Raw genomic sequence first — 17334 nt, forward strand, 5'->3', positions numbered from 1 at the left:
ATAGTATGTAAAGGGCTAGTAGGAGCTTGATGATATAGAGCTGCGCAACCGCAGAGACAACCCCATTTCTACATCTATTCCACTTCGTGTCGTTAACCACTTTAAACCGACCTTGTATCTGGACATAATCGCCCTCTCTCTGATACTTTACTGCTACAATATCTACATTGAGCCCCTATAAAGTAACTCGGTAGTGTCAGTGGTCGTGCAAATAAGCTTTACGGTGACAAGCAGCTCCGGGCCCCTCTCCATGGATCCACTGTCTAAGACCTTCAGAGCATCCTACCAATGCAGAAGAATCACGCCACTGGGTAAAGATTTTGCTGGAACGGTATGTGTTTATCCAGTAAAAGGAAGAAAAAGAAAAAGAAAATCCAAAGGTAGCATTGCATCATGATGCTGCACAGGAATGACACTAGAATAGAGGGGGAATTCTCGTACAGTGGAGTGCATTAACAGCATCGCAGGTTGAGCAGAGTCTGAGCAGAGTAGCTTTCAGCACTGTGCTTCATTGCCGTTTTCTGCTGTATCACAAGTCAATGATCACTCCAGCTGGTATTCCGGTGAACGGCTAAGTTCATCCCATCTTGCGTCTTTTCTGTCATCGATGTCGACTTCGATTTTCAGTAGGCAATAAAAGAACAGCTGGATCCTCGGCTTCTCCTCACTTTCTTTCCCCACTTTCTTTCCCCTCGTCAAGTCCGTCGCTTCTTTGATCCCGTTTATTGTTCTTTGCACCGCATATACAAATCATCAACTCTTTCGAGCATTACATAAAGACATCCCATCCACTCACAACCATGGCCACCCGCACGCCCACCACACCTACACAATATGACTCGTTTTAAAAAAATGTTTGGTCAATTCATGACGCTAACATAAGAGAAAATTCCATGCAACGATGGATGGATACAATGAGATACCCAGGAGAATAACGGAAAAAAGAAAAGGGAAAACGAGTGGGAAGAAGGAAAAAAAACAATCAATACAGCCACCACATAAACTCCAAGGCATCAATCACATCCCACTTTTTGCCCAACAAAAAAAATAAACAGAAAAAGGAAAGAAAGAAAAGAAATTTATCGATCCACAGGGAAAACTAAGCAGTCCCAACACCATCCTTGCACTCGCCCGTACTTGTAACGGCAGCCGATGAGTACTTGGCCGCAAAAAGCACACTTGGATCATCCTCGCCAGGCGCGTTATTTTTCTCAACAATTAGGCCCTTGAGCCACCTATTTTCCATTTCGAGGCGGTTAATACGCTGCTCTAGGAGGGAGCACTTGTCGGTCATCTCTTTCGCAGTACGCTCAAGTGCCTGCTCCCGTTGCTTCTTCTTGACTCGGAACCTTGCTGATGCTGCCGTGTTGCGGCGACGCTTATCTTCGTCGGCCGCAAGTCGGGAGGCTTCCTCCAAGCTATCTGGCTCGCTCGAGGCTTTTCGCTTTGCGGGCCGGGGTGTGGAGGGTGTTGGGGAGGAGGTAGAAGTGTATGGGGTGCCGGCATTGGAGGCGGCAGAGTGGGGATTGGGCGGGGCGGCCGCAGCGACAGTGGGAGTGGGGACTGACAGGGGAATGGCGGGCTGCATCTGCTGGTGCTGCAATGGTTCCACTACGCCTCCGGTGGTGAGACTTTGGAAATCAAAGTTGTCAAAATCTGCTAAATTTGTCGAAACTGGCAATCAGCTTTCATGAACAATATTTGCTAATAATTTCCCTGGATAAAAATATAGCAGAAGGGTGTTTCGCCAGATTCCAATGAATTTCAATATCTATTGGCATTAGGTGCCGCTAGACATGACAAAGGTGGGGTGAAATGACAGCCTTCCGCGGGGTTTCTCGTGCAACGACAACAATAGCAACAACTTGGAACAACCCCATCCTACGAACTTGACATGAATTCTACATACCATAGAAGTCCATATCCACTGTCTTTAGTCCCATATCTCCTCCAACAGCTGTAGTCGCTGCAACATCCCCGTTCTCCTTTTTGGGATCAAGGTCGAGGTCGTCACTAGGTTGGCCCATGTCAAAGTCAAAGAACTTGGCCTCGGTGTACTGGGCAAGATCATTGGGGTCAAAGTCGTCAAAGCTGTTCTCGTCTCGCCGGACGACGTTTAGATAGTCAAAAATATGGCGCCCGCCTGGAGTGTAGCTACTCGACATTGTTCGTCTCCTTTGTGGTCGTCTTCGTTCCAAGTCACTGAACTGTATTGTACTGGACAGGTAGGTAGTTGACGGTTGACTGACGTTGATTTGGTAGAAAATGGGTGAGCGCTGAGTAATGAATGGTTGGAAGGGAGACGTGTGCGCATAAGCGGGACCCGGTGCAACATACCTGTAGAGTACGTTCGGCTTAGCTTACTGACCGCTGAGCGGAGATAAAAAAAAAAGACGCGGATGAACTTCGGAGCGGCAGGCAGACACTAAAGCAGGCAAAGGGGGGCAGAGGGCAGACAGTCCTAACGGCCCCAACGAATGAACCAACCATGTACCTAATCAGCCAAAACAGTCTTTCTTTTTGTTCTTTTGAGAATTATAGAAGTTAAGGCAGTGGAATCCTGGAAATCCAGGAGACGAAAACGACTACTAGGTGATAAGAAACCCGAACGTTAAACTACGGGGAGTTCCTCTGATTTCTTTGTCTCCCTCTCGCAGTGCCCTGCGCCCCCCACAAAAGACAAAAAAAACTGACTGACACAACACTGAACCACGTTCCACGGTAACGCGGAAGCGGGAATAGTCCGAATTGTGATTGTGATCAAATAAGGAATAGTGTGGGGTACGGCCATTGGATTTGTCAAGTCAAGTCATACCTGCCCCTCCACACCATCCCTCCCTCGCTCTTGCCGTCCTGCATAAGAATCTCCACGATGAGATGGATTGATTTCTAGGGTTTGTAAACTCGGCCATCGAGTGGTACTGTCGTACCGAAGTAATCAATCAAATCAATCGGTATTGAAAATAGAGTACAGGAACGTAATTTATCCGGTATACCGATTTCATCCGGGTAACAAATGCAGAATAATCACGGAGGGAAGTAGCAGGAGGTTATGCAGGTACTAAAGAAACTCATGGATTCGGGAGGTTTTCCCGAAAACCACATTATAAATCAACTGGAGGGTCAATGATCGGATTATCGTTCGATAAGTTCCGCAAATCAGTTGTTGACGAGAAAATGACGCTGGGTGGTACCTATGTAGAGGATGATCGTTACATGCCTGGCTTTTGCTGGGTATATGCCTGCTTGTGCGATATCGCTACTAACATAATAAGGCTTGTTTGAAATGTGCATTCACATGATGGTTCTATCTTTCGCCCATTATTTTTCATACCAACATCGCCCCATTGGTCGGAATGATTCTGCAACTCTAACGAAGATAAAATACAGTCAGCCTGAAACCTTGTTTCTATGTCTTGGGAGTGTTAAGCTTGGATACGAGGCCGGGTTGAAATCAGGATGGAGATCTTCACGGCCCATAGCGAATCGAAGGGATTCAAGTTATCGGATATCTCTCCTCGTAAGTGACTGGTTGTCTTCTAGGAACAATCAGCGATAAATATGTAACACTGGCACCGAGAAGGATAGAGATGTTTAGACCGAACATACCGAACCGTTTGGAGCCTTAAAGGCAGGTTCATCATACTGACAAACATGGAAATTTGGACTAACACACTCTTGACGTGTTTGCTGTGCACAATCCCAATTGCGTACGTAAGCGTAAAATATCCCCCACCCTTGCGAGTGATCACTAATGATTCTCTCAACAACTCAAAGCTCCCCATACATCCCGTTGCATCCAGCACCACGTTCAGCTAATTGTTTTTTGCTGGAGTTTTATCTGACTGGCCACGGTCCCCTATCCTTATCAGTATCAACACAATATCATAGTTGACCTGTCAACAATTACATCTCACCGCCCGATCCGCATAGTTCCGTCCTCAAGCGTCCCACATAATTCTGGACTGCGAACCTTTGTTTGCCAGAAATCGAAGTATTACATGTGAAAATAGGCCTTTTATCTAGGGCCTTTTATCTAGGGCTTAACAAGGCCACACCTTGCTCGCTTCCTATGATGGGATTCACTATTCGAGGAGTGTGAATTCTGTCCCTGCAAAGACAGCTTTTGTAGTAACCCCGTTTCTCTCTGAGAAACCATTTACTCCACACCTGAAGAAACACGAGAAATTTCGGGTTGTACAGGACCAGAATGCGAGCCAACAACTGCATGATACATACAAGATTTTGGCAATATATGCAGGCTCAGTCCTGTCAAAAAACGCTCCGCGGTCACGAGTGTCCCTTCTTTAGCTGCACAATCTTTGAAACAGTTGATCTTACCACAAAAAGAACTGAAACAGACCCAACTGAGGTATGATACAAAAAGAGCCACAAGAGAGCTGGAACCTTTTGCGCTGCAACCGCTGTCACGACATAAGCAAGTCTAGTAGACAAAGGCTTTTCTTTCTTGATCAAATGTTTCTTCCTGCACATAAGGCTTCTTGTGCTATGGAAGGGCTCTACCCCCTATCGTTGGAGCTTTGCTTTCACAAATGGTACCTATTTAAGATGATCTATCGGTCACTTGTTCCTTTTGGAAAGCTCGTATAACTCAGCTAGTTGGTCCGACAACAACACCGCCAGCACTGTGGCTAATCAGAGAGGACTTTCAATGGGCATAATAATTTCAGAACATCTTACCTCGCACCCCCTTGAGCAGTGATGTCTCCTGGATAATACTACCCTCAGTTATCTTTACTCTATTTAAGTAGTATACGTAGAAAATTAATTGCTATAAAGACTCATAACTGGTCTTCCAGAAAAGGCGAATCGTCAAACGATGATCGTTTCTTGGAAAAGGGCAGACTTTAAATTCCTCGATACAATCCTGGGCTATACCATTCAACCAGTTTCTATTCGGGTAGATAGTAAAGGTTTACTTTACCATTAATTCTCGAATAATCCACTATTCCCGTATTTGTATATGGTAAGTCCGAACCAAGGCTAATTGGCGTACCAAACTTCACGGACTCGTGCAGGTATGGTGCGCACACTCTTACAGGTGATATAGTGGCATACGGAAGTAGAACAATTGTGGCTGCAATAGGGCCTCATAGGCCAATTCTGCTGCATTACTGCCACGGATCAGTCAGATTTGCTTTTCTGGGGTATAAATGGGTATAATACTGTTCCACTTTGTTCAGTCTTGGCGCATTTTACATACAAAAATACACAATTTCAACTTCCTAAGGCTTTACAACCCAGACAGATATTAAAATTCTGAAATGACAGAACTAAACTTCATCACTAGTACTAGAGTTCTATCATTACGCTTTTTTTTTTACGATTTTTCGTTGAAAAGTTATAAGCCATTGACATTTCGTCGCGATCCGCTACCTTTAAGCGTGGGCGCACCATACATACTTTTTCTCACCCGGAATTAAGATTTAGCGAAGCGGGGATAGTAGATTTCTCGAGAATTAACGGTACTGCACTAGGAAGCTTCTATTTTACCTCAGATGGCTGTGGTTCGATAGTATTACCATTGAAACCGCCATGGCTATTAGCAGAGCCCGGGTATAATTCAGTGACGCGAGTCTCTATTCGGGGAAGGCCGAAAGTACCGGACAATACAAATTTTGTCTCTGGGGTTTTCCCCCCAGTAGTTGACGCCTAGTACGCGCACCCATTGGTAGACCAAAACCTAGTAATATTTACCTGCCCCGAGTATGGTCGCACAACTCGGCTAAAACCTGTTGGAACTCTCCTAACTGGGAAGTTGAGACGCTCCAGCAACGTGGAGCGGAGTATATATGAAGGATGTCCGCTTGCTGTACCCGCAAGCAATTTATCCCCAAGTCACAAGAGGCAAGAGCATAAGCATTTACCGCCTCACCGGAATATCAAGCTTTACACCACATGTTACAAGAAAATATCCAGATGAATAACCGGGGTAACAATGCAGGTTTTTTATATGGCCGAGTGACATATGGTGATTCGTACATGACTATCTGATTTATTGATTAAGTCGTTACGTACATGCAGCTCGGGGGTTATGACAAGACAACATATACATCTAGTCAAGAGATAATTGCCAGGAAGTTTCTGAATAATCTGATTTACGGGGGCTAAGCACTAAAGTATGGTGTTCGCGATCTACCCACTATGACAGCCAAAACCAACGCCGATACCAATGCTCGACAACGCTAGTTTCGTGGAATTACAATAATACTAAAGAAAAAACTTCAAATCAAAGGATTTAGGGATTGGCAAAACAAAATAATAAACTCTGTTTAGCCCTGTGGCCATTTGTTCACTGCATTGAAGTAAAAACCATTTTGAAGCGACAATATAACACCTGGTGGAAGTTGGGCCTATAGTGACTAACTAGCGTTATAGGTACTTTATATAGTCATCTTGCTGTCGGGGGAGGGAGATACGAGTTATAACCGCCCCGACAGCTGTTTCTCCCTAGATCCGAAAGAATATAAATCGATTTCTTGAAAGTCACTACGAGCAATTTAGACGACAAAATATCCCCTTAACTATGGTTCCTCAACCCCTAAAGATATATAGCGCATATCATCAGAAAAATGAAGTTGGTTGAGGCCAGGTTAAAAGTTCCACACGAGTTGGGCCCCAAAGTCTCTAGCTTTCAGGATGATGGGTAACGCTTCTTACAGTACCAGTGTAGTCCACGGTCGTGCTTCTCCATGCACCTCGAGAAGTATTAGTCGAGGTGGTCCGAGGTAGTACACTCCTCCGCGGGGGGGGGGGGGGGGGGGGGGCTTGGTGCACTGTGCACTCCTGCTGCAGGTACCTCTCACATTACCTGAGGATGGTGCAAAAAAGAATGAAAGGAAAAAAGGATTGTATGCAGTTATTCTCTGTTCTTGGTGTTCGAATGAGCACTCAGGAAAAGTGTGGGGAAAGAGAGGTTTTTGTAAGACCACATTTTTATTCTCATACTAGAAATTCTTGTGTTCCCACCCGAGACCTGAATACCTATATGCTGATATTTGTAAATCGGTCCATTGAATTAACAATAGAGATTTTTCCTGATAACAATGAGAATTAAGGAGTCCATAATATTATAATCATTAGACGATACAGTAGGTTTGGGAGTAGGCAATATTGTTTGCCAGCACTCTTCCCCCATGGTTAGATACCGAGTGATAATTTATGACGGATACAAAATTCTATTAGAAACAGATATTTCTTAATCTACCAATACCAATCCTCCTACCAAGGAGGAATTAAAATTCGTATCCCTTCGTCTGGACTTAACAGTACCCTAACTTTGTTAGGCTTAGAATCGATCATTGATAGATATCGAACGTAAGATGAATATTCACTGTGTTATACTACGTTAACTGCGTAGCAATATGGATTACTCCCACAATGAGTTCTCCGCCAAAAATAGCCACAAAAAGCCACAGGTTCTGAATACAGACGGAGGGATAGGAGATCTATCCACATTTACTATCTGCTATTTTATAAAAGAATATAGATTTGGAAGGCTTCGCTAAACCCTAACCCCCCTATATCCGGCCCTGACCATTAATTGAACGAGAAGCCAAGATACATGTTCAGCTACGATTATAGGGCCAGAGCTCTAATCAGTATCACACAACTAACCCATGAGGAGGGCCCAATAAGCTCCAGAAAAATGGCAATAAATCTTAAAAATACATTTACAAAAAGTCATGCTGCGGTATATATACAGATAACTATGGGACTCAACCCACTTGGTGTTCTTCCATGACGAGGCGTCTACTCCTATATCACGCTCGCTCACACGATTTCCAGTGGCCGGGAATAATACTTAAGGGGGGTGAAGGTAAATACTTAAGGGGGGTGAAGGTAAATACTTAAGGGGGGTGAGGTGAAGTAGCTAGGGATACCTAACCCTAGTATGATAATTTTTTTTTTTTTTTTTGTTTAATTCATTAATTGCATGCAACTTTACAGTTATGGCAATACCCCTGAACTATCCCTTCTCCTCCGCCTCCTCTCACATATTTCTAACATAGGAAACATGCCCCGAACTCTTTTTCTCATCTTATTCCTCGTTCCCCGCCTCTTTCAACGTCCCCCACCCGTACCCTAGTTCCCTTCTCTCCTCTTCTCCATCTTCGTCTTGTCCGTTCCTTTCGTGTCTCCATTTGGCAAATTGTTTCCAGATTTTTATAGCTGCTTCAATACCACTTGCCTTCCAAAGGAGTTTGACGACCGTATTGTGCTCTTTGAAGGATTTACGGGTTTCGGCCGTTGCATCGCATTCGGTGAGTATGTGAGTTACGCTTTGCTCCCCTTTTGTAACGGAGCCATTTCAACTGTCTGATGTATGAGTACACACAGGGCCCGGTTACATGCTGAGGGTTATTGTTAGAAGCCAGTTGCACAGTGACATGCAAGTACCGGCAGTGTGGTTAGCTACCAACTGTCAGAGTAACTACATTCTGAGCGCTAGGAAGAGGATCTACTCATGGGAGCAATGACTGACGAGTCTGTGCCTCGCCAATGATTAGAAGGCTAGCCAGAGTGAAGCTCTGAGTGCTCAGCGATCCTCCACATCCTCTGAGCATTGGAAGTCCGCCAGCAGTGGAAGAGACTATGCCTGGGAAGTCTACAATAAGCGGAAGCTCTACAGCAATGATTAAGCTTACACCTGAGCGGCAGCTCATTCATGCAGGCCCCTAGTTGTGTGGCAACAAAGGCTGCAGGTGTTACAAAGGCTTTGACTAAGGGTGGTTGCCTTCGGAATCGGAAGCACTCGCTGACGCTTAGAGAGAAGCGGGGTAGCGATGGTATTGCTTCCCTTCCACTAGGAGGCAGCACCGGAACTTAGTAAGGAAGTAGGAGCAGAGAATAGAATCCTTTGGAGTATAAGTACTCAGGATCATTCCCGCCCAACTGACCTGATCCTCATCTTCGAGTAGACCATTATCGGTAGCAGAGCCCTTAAAGATTATTGAGTTCTAGCGATAGTATCTTTGAATAAATCTGCACCTGATTTCTATCTTGCACGGCCGCATCTATTCTATTGGATTCTAGCGATACATAGATAGGCTGCCCCCGTTACAGATAATCTTTAAGGGCTCTGCTCACCTTCAGATTATTCTTTCCTCTCACAACATGTCCGCCCTCCCGGCTCCCCAAGCACCTCTTCAGATTGAATGGCAACCGGCAGCTTTAGAATTCCAAGAGGGACAGACACAGTTGATCCACAAGCCCAGGACGGCGCTCCAGTCCTACATCCCCGGATGTGAGCCCACCTGGCAAGATACCGACGAAGTCACCCTACAGGACTTCTTTGCGGAATTGCAGCGCTACCTGAAGCACAGCCTGCAACAGGAAGTCATCAAGGCCGGCAATGCGCTAGCCTTGGTGCAAGAAAGACAAGAAGCTGAGGCAGTCCTGCTCCGGAACGCCTTCGGCTATATGCAAGAACAAGTCTCCTCAGTCCAGGCACAACTGCAGAGTTATGCTCAGAGAGATGACTTAGGAGCGGATGAGATGGAGGACATTGAATGGACAAACCCGGTGATGCCCCCTAACTTCCTGGAAGACATCCAGAGAGCCATTAATGAAGGAAGGCTCTCCATCGCCAGGATGCCTACACCAGCACCTGTCCCCAATCCCGCACCTCCGCAAAACTCCAGGGCCTCATCCAGAGCGGCCCTGAGAACCTTCCACCAAAGGGTGAACCCCTTTGCAGCGTTTCCAGTCAGGTCTATCAGGCAGAGGACACTTCCCCTGATGATGCCAACGGCCATTGGAGGCTCACCTTTACCTCCTCAGAGAGCCCCATCAAGCCCGTTGGCAGGCGGCCTAGCAAGGCCCCCCCGACAACCTATAGGAGACGACGATTACTACTCCCAGACACCGGTCAGGAGTGGTCCCTCCGGGCTCCCTCCAGCCTGGGTTCGCCAGGGGTTATCCCCAGAATCCCACAGAGGCTCACCACCCCCGGAGTCACCTAGGAGGAACCTCCAGCCAGAAGGAAACCCTGGTGGAGAAAACCAGAACCCAGAACCAGCGGGTAATGGTGGAGGAGATGGAATTGTCCCCCCAGTAGGCGGCGCTCCCAACCCAGGAGGGGACTCAGACAGTTCAGACTCGGAGCCTGAGGATGGTGACAGGAGAGGATGGCGAAGGTACCTCAGGAAGAAGTTGGAGAGGCAACAGAAAGAACTCCTGGCCTCCATGGCACAGTTCATGAGACCTCCGGCCCCCTCACACCCCTCCGCTGCCTCTAGGGCCCGAGAACCCAAAGCACCCCCTCCGGCCAAGTTCAATGGCAAAGCAGACAACGTGGAGACCTTCATCCGGCAATGTGAGAACGTCTTCTCCATTGAGGGCCAGTCCTTTACCTCTGAAGAGGTCAGGATCCGATATGCTGGCAACCTGATGGAAGGAGATGCTCCGGTCAAGTGGTATGAAGCTTACCACAACTCTATCGACCAAGCTTCTGCCAACCGGGTAGCTGGGATGCCTGTGGTGTTGGATGAGAGATGGAAGCGCTGGGATTCCTTTGTGGATGCTCTCAGAGCAGCCTTTGGTGAAGCCATCTCTAGGGATGATGCGGTAGCCCAATGGAACACCCTTACCCAAACAGCTAAGGGAGGAATAGACTCCTTCCTGAATAGCATTATTCAGCTGATGTGGAAGACTGGCTACGAGGGTCAGTTAGTGGATGATAAGATCCTTAGTTCCCTCCTTCCGGACCTAGGCATGAGTTGGGCTCTCTTTACCCCCAAGCCCAAGTCCTTGATGGAGCGGATAGCTGCTCTAAGAGAGCTAGGACACACCCATGAGAGGTACCAGACGGTAGCCGCTGAGAAAGCACCCGCCAGGACCAAGAGAGATCCCCCTGCTGAGAAGGAACGGCATCCCAAGAGGAAGAGAGAAGCTGCAAGCTCCTCCAAACCTCAGAAGGAAACCAGTTCCAAGGACAAACGGTGGAGCTGAAGGGTATCCCGGGGGATATCCTAGAAGAAAGAAGGAAAGCAGAAGTATGCTTGAAGGTATGACCTTCCGGTACTCCCTATTGGTAGAGTACATAGACTGACTTGTGCAATGGTGCGGCAAGTCCAGACACAAATGGACCGACTGTTGGTCCAGGGAACCTACTGTAGTCCGAGTGGCAGCAGTGAGGGTACAAAAGCGGAAACGAGGAAATGGCAAGACCAATCCTCAGAAGAAAGCTAAAGTGGCTGCGGTTGTAGCAGAGGAACCACTTGTTGTACTCCCAGAGGTGACAGAAGATTTCGTCTTTCAGCCTGAGCAAGACTCGGACAATGAAATCATCTGGTAGAAATGTCTGTTCAGAGTCTATGTTTACTAGTTTTCTTTTGGGTCTCGATTTCTTTGTTTCTCTTGAATAAAATTTTGTGTTTTTTGCCTATTTGATTGTCTCCAAGCACTCTGAGGATGGGTTTATGACCCGAAACAGCTGGTCTGTAAGTGCTCTGCCAAAAGTTACATTTGCTACAAGACACTTCCAGCCCGCTACCAGACTTCCACACAATACACTTGCTATATTATTGCTTGGGAATAGAACCAAAGGATCTTTTGATCTTAGTAGTGCCCGAGCTATTAAGCAATGGAGAAAAGACAAAGAGAATCAAGCCCAGAACCCGCACAGAAGCGAAGAAGAATGGAACAGAAGCTTCCATCCTTACCAGTACATGGCAAGAGGCCAATACTGAAAGCAGAACTGTCATGGACGGTCAAGAATAAAGTTGAAGGCGCCCAAGGGACATTCCTCTTTGACACCGGTTGTACAGGAGCAATCCTCAACCAGAGTTTTGTCAGGAAGTATGGAGTTCCCTTAGTGCGGCGAGATCAACCTCTGACAATGTATGATGCTCAAGGAGATGTCATGATGGGCGGAGGAGAGTATTACACTCACCCAGTCCACATGAACATGGGAGATCATAAGGAGACACTCCGATGGGAAGTGGCTACTTTGGAAGAAGGAATATCAGGTTACCTGCCAATTGCATGGGCAAGGAAGCACAACCCGGATATCAATTGGGAACTCAATACCATAAGCTGTCGAAGTGACTACTGCAAGCAGAACTGTCTCCCAGCAGCGATCAAGTTTGAACTCATCTCTTCATACCAATGATGGAAGAAGAAGATGTAGTGTATCAACTGGCCGCTTCAGTATGGCATGATGAGGATGGAGGAGATATCTCTGAAAGGATACCTCTCCGCTATAGGGAATGGGCCGACGTATTCAGTCAAGAGAAGATACAGGAGCTGCCTCCACACTCCCGAAATGATCTGAAGATCAACCTCTTGCCTGGTACCGCTCCCCCATTTGGCCCACTATACCCATGTTCCGCTCCAGAGCTGAAAGCCCTCCGAGAGTACCTGGACAAAGAGTTGTCTTTAGGAAAGATCTCTAGATCTAGCAGCCCAGCAGCGGCGCCCATATTGTTCATACCTAAGAAGGATGGGACATGGCGAATTTGTGTTGATTACAGAGGGTTGAACAAGGTCACTGTCAAGGACAAGTATCCGCTGCCTATCATGAGTGAGCTCAGGGATAGGTTGTTCAAAGCCAAGATCTTCACAAAGATAGACCTGAAGAATGGCTTCAACTTGATCAGGATAGCAGAAGGTCATGAGTGGAAAACCGCTTTCCGAACCCGCTATGGACTGTATCAGTACAATGTGATGCCATTCGGTCTATGCAACGCCCCTTCCGCCTTCCAGGCAATGATCAATGATGTGCTAAAGGAACTACTGGATGAAGGAGTGGTTGTCTATATCGACGACATCCTCATCTACTCAGAGACTGAGGAAGAGCATGAAAGGCTGGTTGAGAAGGTTCTACAGAAGCTCAGAGAAGCAAAACTGTGTGCCTCCATCAGCAAGACATCCTTCCATGTCCGAGAAGTAGAATATCTTGGCTACCACATCTCGGAAAGGGGAGTATCTATGTCAGAGGACAAGGTAGAGGCGGTTCAGGAATGGCCAGTACCCCGAAATATTAAGGGAGTGCAAGGTTTCCTGGGATTTGCAAACTTCTATCGCCGCTTTATTGAAGGCTTCAGTAAAGTTTGCAAACCATTGACCGACCTCTTGCAAAATGACAAGAAATGGTATTGGACCGCAGCCTGTGAACAAGCATTTGAGGAACTCAAGAGGCTATTCACAAGCGCTCCAATCCTTCTCCATTTTGACCCTAGCAGAAGAACTGTGGTCGAAACTGATGCCAGTGACTTTGCCAAAGGAGCGGTGCTCTCTCAGTATGGGGAAGATGGGAAACTACACCCGGTAGCTTTCTATTCTAAGAAGTTCTCCCCGGCTGAGATCAACTATGACATTCATGATAAGGAAATGGGAGCTATTGTAGCATCTTTCCGGGAATGGGAGCATATGCTCAAGAGTTGCGAGCTGGAGATCACGGTTTTCACAGACCACAAGAATTTAGAGTACTTCAACTCTACCAAGGTTCTCACTAGGCGGCAAGCTAGATGGTCTGAGGACCTAGCAGGCTACAATTTCAAAGTTGTCTACAGACCGGGAGAAAGGAATGGCAAACCTGATGTGCTATCAAGGCGTTGGGATCACCGCCCTGAAGAGGGGAGTGAAACCTTGCGGCCGGAGCCACAGATGTTTTTTAGGCCAGGTCAATTGGTTTTGGATCCTGTTAAGCTAGCGGCTGTCAGGGTGAATCAATTGCAGAATACATTCTTAGAGCGCCTATGTATGGCAGCTAAAGAGGATGGAATCTGGCAGGAACTGCACCGCTCCCTGGTTGAAAGGAAACCAAACTTGGACCAGAACTTGTCTGTCAAGGACGGCCTCATCTTCTACAAGAATCGATGGTATATTCCCAAAGACAAGAAGCTCCAGATGGATATCCTGACCGATACCCATGACTCTAAAGTGGCGGGCCATTTCGGTCAGTTCAAGACATTAGAGCGGGTAAAAAACAACTTCTTTTGGCCCAACATGGATAAAGATGTTGAGGAATATGTCCGGAGCTGCGACAGCTGCCAGAGGAATAAGACCTCAAGACATAAGAAGTTCGGTATGCTCCAACCACTGGAGATACCTTATCGGCCATGGACTTCCATCTCTATGGACTTTATTGTGGGATTACCGGAATCCAATGGGTTTACAAAGATCTGGGTAATAGTGGACCGCTTCTCAAAGATGGCACATTACATCCCACTTCCTACACTCAACAAAACGGAAGATTTGGCTAAGTTGTTCTTGAAGGAAGTCTGGAGACTCCATGGGTTACCTGATGACATAGTCTCGGACAGAGATAGCAGGTTCATTTCTCATTTTTGGCAATCTCTCATGAGCCTCCTCAATGTGAAGCTGAAGATGTCCACTTCTTTCCATCCCCAAACGGACGGCCAAACAGAAAGAGTTAACCAGACCCTGGAGCATTACTTGCGGAGTTATTGTTCATATCAACAGGATGACTGGGCAGACCTCTTGCCTTTGGCAGAGTATGCATATAACTCGGCGGTTTCTGAGTCTACCAAAGTATCGGCTTTCTATGCCAACTATGGATATGAACCCAGAACCAACTGGCCGGCCCCAAAGGAAGGTGTTGAATGGAATAATCCAGCAAGCGAGGTCATGGTATCTCAATGGGAATCTATCTGGCAGGCTATGAACGCAAGCTTGGGAAAGGCTAGACTAAGGATGGCCCGGTGGTATGATGCACATGCCCTGGCACCCCCTGAAATCAAGCCTGGAGATGAAGTTATGTTAGACCGGCGCAATGTGCAAACAAAGCGGCCATTGGGAAAATTGGATCAGAAGAAGATGGGACCCTTCAAGGTCTTAGAAGCTATTGGTACCCGTGCCTACAAGCTCTCTCTTCCCCCGCAAATGGGAATCCACCCTGTCTTCCATGTCTCTCTCCTAGAACCCTATAGAGCACCAATAGATCCTGAGAGAAGAGTTCCCCCACCGGAACCTGAGGAGATTGCAGGAGAACAAAACTGGATCGTCCGGGAAGTAGCTGATAGCCGAGTCAATAAGAAGAGGAGAAGGGTGGAATACCTGGTGCTGTGGGAAGGATATGAGAATGAGGACGCTACATGGGAACCCTGGGAACATCTCAGGAAGAGTGCTGAAGAAGCCCTCCGGGATTTCCATATGAGGTACCCTAAGAAGCCCAGAGATAAGAGGGCTCTAGGCCAGTAGCATTTCCTTTAACATTCTCGTCCCCTTCCACACCAAAGGAGTTTCCTTGTCATATAGTATTGCATAGATAAATAGATAAGATTATAGATCTCGGAGACCAAGATCCTGGAAGAGGGGAGTAGTGTAACGGAGCCATTTCAACTGTCTGGTGTATGAGTACACACAGGGCCCGGTTACATGCTGAGAGTTATTGTTAGAAGCCAGTTGCACAGTGACATGCAAGTACCGGCAGTGTGGTTAGCTACCACTGTCAGAGTAACTACATTCTGAGCGCTAGGAAGAGGATCTACTCATGGGAGCAATGACTGACGAGTCTGTGCCTCGCCAATGATTAGAAGGCTAGCCAGAGTGAAGCTCTGAGTGCTCAGCGATCCTCCACATCCTCTGAGCATTGGAAGTCCGCCAGCAGTGGAAGAGACTATGCCTGGGAAGTCTACAATAAGCGGAAGCTCTACAGCAATGATTAAGCTTACACCTGAGCGGCAGCTCATTCATGCAGGCCCCTAGTTGTGTGGCAACAAAGGCTGCAGGTGTTACAAAAGCTTTGACTAAGGGTGGTTGCCTTCGGAATCGGAAGCACTCGCTGACGCTTAGAGAGAAGCGGGGTAGCGATGGTATTGCTTCCTTCCACTAGGAGGCAGCACCGGAACTTAGTAAGGAAGTAGGAGCAGAGAATAGAATCCTTTGGAGTATAAGTACTCAGGATCATTCCCGCCCAACTGACCTGATCCTCATCTTGTGTAGACCATTATCGGTAGCAGAGCCCTTAAAGATTATTGAGTTCTAGCGATAGTATCTTTGAATAAATCTGCACCTGATTTCTATCTTGCACGGCCGCATCTATTCTATTGGATTCTAGGGATACATAGATAGGCTGCCCCCGTTACACTAGGAGAGAGACATGGAAGACAGGGTGGATTCCCATTTGCGGGGGAAGAGAGAGCTTGTAGGCACGGGTACCAATAGCTTCTAAGACCTTGAAGGGTCCCATTTTCTTCTGATCCAACTTTCCCAATGGCCGCTTTGTTTGCACATTGCGCCAGTCTAACATAACTTCATCTCCAGGCTTGATTTCAGGGGTGCCAGGGCATGTGCATCATACCACCAGGCCATCCTTAGTCTAGCCTTTCCCAAGCTTGCGTTCATAGCCTGCCAGATAGATTCCCATTGAGATACCATGACCTCGCTTGCTGGATTATTCCATTCAACACCTTCCTTTGGGACCGGCCAGTTGGTTCTGGGTTCATATCCATAGTTGGCATAGAAAGCCGATACTTTGGTAGACTCAGAAACCGCCGAGTTATATGCATACTCTGCCAAAGGCAAGAGGTCTGCCCAGTCATCCTGTTGATATGAACAATAACTCCGCAAGTAATGCTCCAGGGTCTGGTTAACTCTTTCTGTTTGGCCGTCCGTTTGGGGATGGAAAGAAGTGGACATCTTCAGCTTCACATTGAGGAGGCTCATGAGAGATTGCCAAAAATGAGAAATGAACCTGCTATCTCTGTCCGAGACTATGTCATCAGGTAACCCATGGAGTCTCCAGACTTCCTTCAAGAACAACTTAGCCAAATCTTCCGTTTTGTTGAGTGTAGGAAGTGGGATGTAATGTGCCATCTTTGAGAAGCGGTCCACTATTACCCAGATCTTTGTAAACCCATTGGATTCCGGTAATCCCACAATAAAGTCCATAGAGATGGAAGTCCATGGCCGATAAGGTATCTCCAGTGGTTGGAGCATACCGAACTTCTTATGTCTTGAGGTCTTATTCCTCTGGCAGCTGTCGCAGCTCCGGACATATTCCTCAACATCTTTATCCATGTTGGGCCAAAAGAAGTTGTTTTTTACCCGCTCTAATGTCTTGAACTGACCGAAATGGCCCGCCACTTTAGAGTCATGGGTATCGGTCAGGATATCCATCTGGAGCTTCTTGTCTTTGGGAATATACCATCGATTCTTGTAGAAGATGAGGCCGTCCTTGACAGACAAGTTCTGGTCCAAGTTTGGTTTCCTTTCAACCAGGAGCGGTGCAGTTCCTGCCAGATTCCATCCTCTTTAGCTGCCATACATAGGCGCTCTAAGAATGTGTTCTGCAATTGATTCACCCTGACAGCCGCTAGCTTAACAGGATCCAAAACCAATTGA

General features: G+C 47.0%; 1 protein-coding gene across 1 annotated transcript; it reads right to left on the minus strand.

The window, feature by feature from the left end:
- Window positions 1-1099: 1099 nt before the first annotated feature.
- LAJ45_09631 (uncharacterized protein) lies at window positions 1100-2165 on the minus strand (the record flags this gene model as incomplete). Its single annotated transcript, XM_046119172.1, has 2 exons — window positions 1100-1659; window positions 1910-2165. The coding sequence occupies 2 exons, from the start codon at window positions 2163-2165 to the stop codon at window positions 1100-1102; spliced, it is 816 nt and encodes a 271-aa protein (XP_045967742.1).
- Window positions 2166-17334: the final 15169 nt, after the last annotated feature.

Source organism: Morchella importuna (assembly GCF_003444635.1).
Source record: "Morchella importuna strain M04M26 chromosome Unknown Morimp01GS037, whole genome shotgun sequence".
NCBI classification, from domain to species: domain Eukaryota; kingdom Fungi; phylum Ascomycota; class Pezizomycetes; order Pezizales; family Morchellaceae; genus Morchella; species Morchella importuna.